Here is a 5,995-nt window from a genome sequence, read left to right as displayed (position 1 = left end):
TAGATTTATTTAATATATTATAATAAATATATAATTTATTAAATAAAAGATTTATATTAAACTTATAATCTTTAATTATAAGTTTTCTTTTTTTATTTAGCCTTTTTTTACTTAATTATAATATATATACTTAATTTAATTTTATTAAAATAAAGCTATTTTTATTAAAAGCCCTTAAAAAAAACCTAAATATATATATATATATTACTTAAAAAAAAATAATTTCTTTAATAATTTAAAATATAATAATAATATATACTTATATAAAATATAATTTATAACTTATATTATTAATATTAATATTTTTTATAATATTAAATATAAAAATTAAAAAAGTCTTATTATAATTAGCTAAGATTTAGCTATATAGCTATAGGTATAATTACTATAATAAGCTTAGGTTAAGGTATTTATATAAGAGAGTAAAAAGTAATAAATCTCTTATTATTAGGAAATAAACGTTATTAATATTATAGGTTTTAAAGGTATTAATTCTTAGAGTTAATATTAGAGTTTTAATAAACTTATAAAGTATTAATATTAAGGCTTAATATTAAATTAAAACTTAGTAATAAATAAAAATCTATAAGTTTAATTAATTAAACTTATTTAATTAAATATATAATATATATATCTTAACTTATATAAATATATAAATAATAATAATTTTAATAATAATTTTAATAATAATTTTAATAATAATTTTAATAATAATTTTAATAATAATTTTAATAATATATATATAAATATATAACTTAATTATAATAATAAATATTATAATTTTTTAATTTTTAATTTAATTATATTTTAATTTAATTATATTATAATTATTATAATACTTATTAAGTTTCTTAATTAAAGGTTATAAGTTTAATTTTTATTATATATATAAAATATTAAAGGCTTAATTATATCTTAACTTATATTAAGCTTATAAATAATTAAATACATTAATCTTAAGAGTTAACCTTTATAATTACTACTTTTATTTATTAAAATTAAATTATATAATTATATAAATATAATTACCTAAGATAAAACTTAGTTTCTTTTATAAAATAAAGTTAATTAATTATATAAAATTAATATTATTAAAAAAAAGTTTAAGGCCTTAAATTATATAATTTAATATATAGTATTATAAAAAGATATAATTATAAATAAATAACTTATATATTTAATTATATAAAATAATGCCTTATATATATAAATATAACTTAATTATAATAATAAATATTATAATTCTTTTAATTTCTTAATTTAATTACTAAGTTATTTAATTTTAATATAAATTTATATTAATAATTATTAAGTTATAAAAAATTTAAATTATAATATAAAAATATATATATATATTTAAATTTATATTATTTATAAAAGAACTATTTTTATTTTTTTTAAATTTCTTTTTATTTTTTAATAAAATTTTACTAAAAGCTTTATTTAAGACCTAATTAATTATATTTTATATTTTTACAGCTTAGAGAAAACCCCCTTGCATGCGCCTTTCCCTAGTTGCACCAGAGTGCTCTTTGTCCTCATATATGCTTGAATGCCCTCGTGGCCATTCTCTAACCCAATTCCGCTCATCTTCCAACCACCCACTGGCATCTCCGCAGGGGATTCACCCCATGTGTTGATCCACGTGATGCCAGCGTCGAGCTTCTGGATAACCTCCTGGGCTAGTCCGACATCAGAAGACACGACACCCGCAGCCAGTCCCATTGGAGTGTCATTGGCGCGGCGGACTAGCTCTGGTAGCCATTCCTCACGAGCTCGTCCCTGGGTCTTGTAGGGCAAGATGCACATGACTGGACCAAAGATCTCTTCACGAACCACTCGCATCTCGTCGGTGCAGTTGGTAAAGATGACCGGGGGCACCCAGAATCCATCCGCTGTCGGGAGTACACTCTGGGCATCTGTTGATCCATCATAGAGCACCTTGGCTTTGTCGACAGACCGGCCGTGCTCAATGTACATCTTGACCTTCTCTTGCTGGGCTGCGCTGACCATGGGACCAAAGTTTGTCTTCTCGTCTCGTGGAAGGCCCATCCGGATTCCCTCTCGGGCCCGCTGGATGAGAGCCTGCTCGACGCGGCTCAACAGGGTATCAGGAACGAGGACTCGAGTGCCATTGGTACAGACCTGGCCCGTGGAGAAGAAGTTGGCAACCATGGCAGTATCGGCAGCTTCATCCACATCAGCATCAGGGAGGATCACAAGTGGACTCTTTCCACCAAGCTCCATGGTGATGCCCTTCATGTCTCCGGCCGCCTGGCCAGCGACCTTGCTGCCGGTGCTGACCTGGCCAGTGAAGCTCACTTTCGCGATTCCACTGTGTGCGACAAGGGGAGCTCCAACTGCAGGACCGTCGCCGTAGACGACGTTGAAGACACCTGGTGGTACACCTGCCTCGATGTAAATCTGGGCTAGTGTGTTGGCATGCAGAGGAGTGACTTCGCTGGGCTTGTAGACCATGCAGTTGCCAGCAGCGAGGCATGGCGCAGACTTCCACAGGGCAATCTGAATAGGGTAGTTCCAGGCACCGATACCGGCGCAAACCCCGAGAGGCTCATGGGTGGTAAGGACGAAGGCGTCAGCACGGAGCCGAGTGTTCTGACCCGGAAAGCTGCCAGCAGCCATGTGGGCATAGTATTCGAGAACATCAGCACCAGTGACGACATCAACCGTAGATGTCTCTGACCATGCCTTTCCAGTGTCAAGCGTCTCGGTCAGAGCCAATTCATCGTTGCGCTCGCGCAGGATTGCCGCCGCCTTGAGGAGTATGGCGGCGCGGCGCGGTGCAGGAGTTTGCGACCAGACAGGAAAGGCCGCGTGAGCAGCGGCAATTGTGTCCTCCAGTTGAGAGGGGGTTGTAGTATAGATGGTCGCAAGAGGCTTCGAAGTGCTTGGATCGACCGAAGTGAAGGTATTGGATCGGGACGAGGACTCTGGCTGAGGCCGGCCCGAGTGGAATGTATGAATCTCGGTGGACAGTGTCATGATGGCTTCTGTGGTAGGAGAACAGATAGACAAGAGGACGGGGGAATTGGGGAATTGTGCTCCTCGATTACAGTCGCGAAGCTCGTAGGAAGCGTGCGAAGATGTCTTTTCAAGAATTGGATGGCGGCGAAGGGCGATGTAAGTAGGCCAACCAACCTCACACGGATACACGAGCACAGGTGCTAAGCTGTGGTGGGGGGAAGGCATGAGGATGGGAGTGCTCCACCAAAGGGTCGGAGTACCTTTCAGCAGGAGACAGGTACTTGGAGCATGACGTGGGCATTGGTCACTCGCACTGGCCAATCAAGGTTGCGCCACGAGCCAAGGGTGAGGAGAGCTGAGTGGAAGGCCAAGTCGGGCGTCTTCAGAGTGATGGGCGATTGGAGGCAGGGGGAAAAGTTTGAGGACCCCATGCTTGGGATACGCTCATGCCGCGGCATTACTACAACGTGTAGGAGCGGCAGCCAAGGTCAATCAGTATCAGGTCTTGTCAAGTCGTTGTGAAAGCTGACAACCAAGAGGGAGCACCACCACCAACTTGAAGGGGTCAGTACCTGCCAAGCACAGGAGGGTACCCGTAAGAAACGGCCTATACAGTGCGAACTTAGTTGGGGAAATCTCCAAGCCCGGGCCGGGTGGAGGGTCTCGGCTCCAACTTGAGGTAACTTCGGCCGCAAAACATCAGGCCATTCTTCAATTAGCGAGAGGCATATATCGACAAAAAGAAAGGACAATCCGTCACTACGGCCCCAGGCTGGGAGATTCGGTGCATCTTACATCGGTTCGCAGGGGGGGGGGAGGAATTGTCACCCAGGATTGTTGGTAGTTCCGAAGAACCAGTGCTCGAGTCGCTGGCTGCGCAAAATACGCCGCTAGTGGTCGAAAGCGGGGTCCTGGGTGGACCTGTTCACGTCATTGCTCTGGAAGCTCCCCCAACTACCGGTACAGTGCTAGCGCGATGCAGATGGCACTGCTGTCTCTTATCACTGTATCTTTCCACGAAAACAAGGGTTTTGGGATAGCAAAGATTGTCAGGTTGAGGTATTGTTAGAGCGATTTCGCGACTTAATTGAAGGTTTCGTAGAGTGAAAGACGACAGAAACTAGACACCTATCCTGGTCCACAAACCGTTCCATGCAGAGCCATTAGGTAACTTGGGAACGACGGCTATCGCGGACGACAACAGCAAAAAAAAATCCCATTCCCAAAAAGATACGTTTGATACGATGATGCTACTGTGGGGCTGGAGAAGAGAAAAGAAAAACCACGGCAATGGGTGATCGAGGAGAAGAACGACGACCCCAGCCAATCAGCACGGTCCCGCACTCAATCTTTCAGATTCTCGATCTGACGGCTACCCCATACGCGCTATACCTGATCAGTATGCTGAGCAACATCCCAAACTTGGCGCGCTGCACGGCACATGGCAAAATTGGTTCGGGTGGAGAAATCCCCCGTCCCTGCAGCATGGAAAAGGGCTTGACGGAGAGGCGAGAGGGAGAAAACACTGCCTGCATTGATCAGCCCTGGTCCCTGGATGGATCGCAGACGCTGGGATTTCCGCCACCTGGCCAATCACGCCGTCCCAATCCGGTTCGGTCGAAGCATGCCCGGGCTGGAGGCCCATGGCAACACCATGATATCTGTGATTCGGGGCCACGCGATCGATGGCCACCACTTGCGAGGCTGTTGATGCATCACGGATAACGGCGGGCATACTCCGTACTCCGTGTCTTGACCCTTGAAACTAGCGGCATCCGGCATGTTCCACCGGCAAACCAGATACCAGGGTGTAGTCCTGTCGATATCGACGCTGACCTCCGACGAGATAACTCGAAAGGGCTGTGTCGGCGGGCATTATGGATGTCGAGATAGTTGGGGAAACACTACCATTCACTGTTGTAAGTTGAATAGTTGGCATATACTCGAGATCACGCAAACCCGTAGCTCTTCCGGTGCCATCTCCACGCCGGATCCGGCCAGCGGAGACTCTTTTCTCCAGTTTTCGCCGACTCCGCCGTGCCCGCCCCGCTCCGCCTGGGTAACCCGCCATTGCCCTGAATCCCTCGACCAACGTCCGTTGACGACCCCATCACGGTAATTAGCTCAAGGCCCCAGGGCACCACCCACGGAGGCTGACACCGACGGGCAAGTCGCCGGAGTCCGGTCATGTTACTTCTGGAATGACCGGGGGTGCTATTGAGATTGTCCCCCATGAAGGGGGTTACGTGTGTTGTTTGTGCTCCAAGAGATAGGTAGACAATGTCCGAAGCCCGATCCCAGCCTCTCCTATCCAGGCACCACCAATTGCGTAGCGTCAGTGCACAGCGCAAGCAGCAATTCAGAGTTTCGACTGACATCAATCGCCGTCTTTGCCTTGTTTCCTCTCCTCGGGGGTGCCGGTTCTGAGTCGGTGAAGAGCTTGCTAGGCCTTCTACCCCCTGCCCGCTAGGGACCCGCTCTCCCTTGTCCTCCCATGGTTGACCAGCCAAGTTTCTCTCCCCTCCTGTCGCCGCCGTCGCCGCCGCCCGTCTTGGTGTTTTCGCTCCACCCGCCATCATGACTAGCGCTCGTAAAAGCAGCCTTGCTCACCTCGGCCGGCTTCTGCCAATCAAATGCGCACACTCTACTCTAGAGGGTACTTGTTGTCGCCAAAAAGGTACATCCAGAGATCCTTCGAAATCTTGATCATGACTGTGTCAACACTGTATAGCGTGCTCATCAACCCTGACGCCCGCATTCATCTGTCCGGGACCCCACCGTAAGCTTGAACCCGTTCCTTTCAAAAGATCTTGATCTCGTCGTCTTTGAGCTTCGAGAGCTGCCAATCTTGTGCTTCAATTCAATCCTCATCCTCAGTTTCTTGGGTTTGCGCTGTTCACCTTGACCAATTCCTCCAACAGCAGCCTTGTTATCCTGAAAGAAGCCTTACAAGCATAAACTTTGAACCATCTCAACTTTTGCTTCATCTGAGCTTCTCACTCGCTTCAAC

At 43.9% G+C, this 5,995-nt stretch overlaps 1 protein-coding gene across 1 annotated transcript; it reads right to left on the bottom strand.

The window, feature by feature from the left end:
* Positions 1 to 1,473: 1,473 nt before the first annotated feature.
* MRS44_005825 (uncharacterized protein) lies at positions 1,474 to 3,210 on the bottom strand (the record flags this gene model as incomplete). Its single annotated transcript, XM_046270064.2, has 1 exon — positions 1,474 to 3,210. The coding sequence occupies one exon, from the start codon at positions 3,208 to 3,210 to the stop codon at positions 1,474 to 1,476; it is 1,737 nt and encodes a 578-aa protein (XP_046140600.2).
* Between the last annotated feature and the right edge of the window lie 2,785 nt (positions 3,211 to 5,995).

The sequence above is a fragment of the Fusarium solani genome, assembly GCF_023522795.1.
Source record: "Fusarium solani strain SB1 chromosome Unknown bctg00000003_1, whole genome shotgun sequence".
Classification (NCBI taxonomy): domain Eukaryota; kingdom Fungi; phylum Ascomycota; class Sordariomycetes; order Hypocreales; family Nectriaceae; genus Fusarium; species Fusarium solani.
Note: the sequence above shows the minus strand (reverse complement) of the source record. Positions and strands in the feature narration are given on the sequence as shown.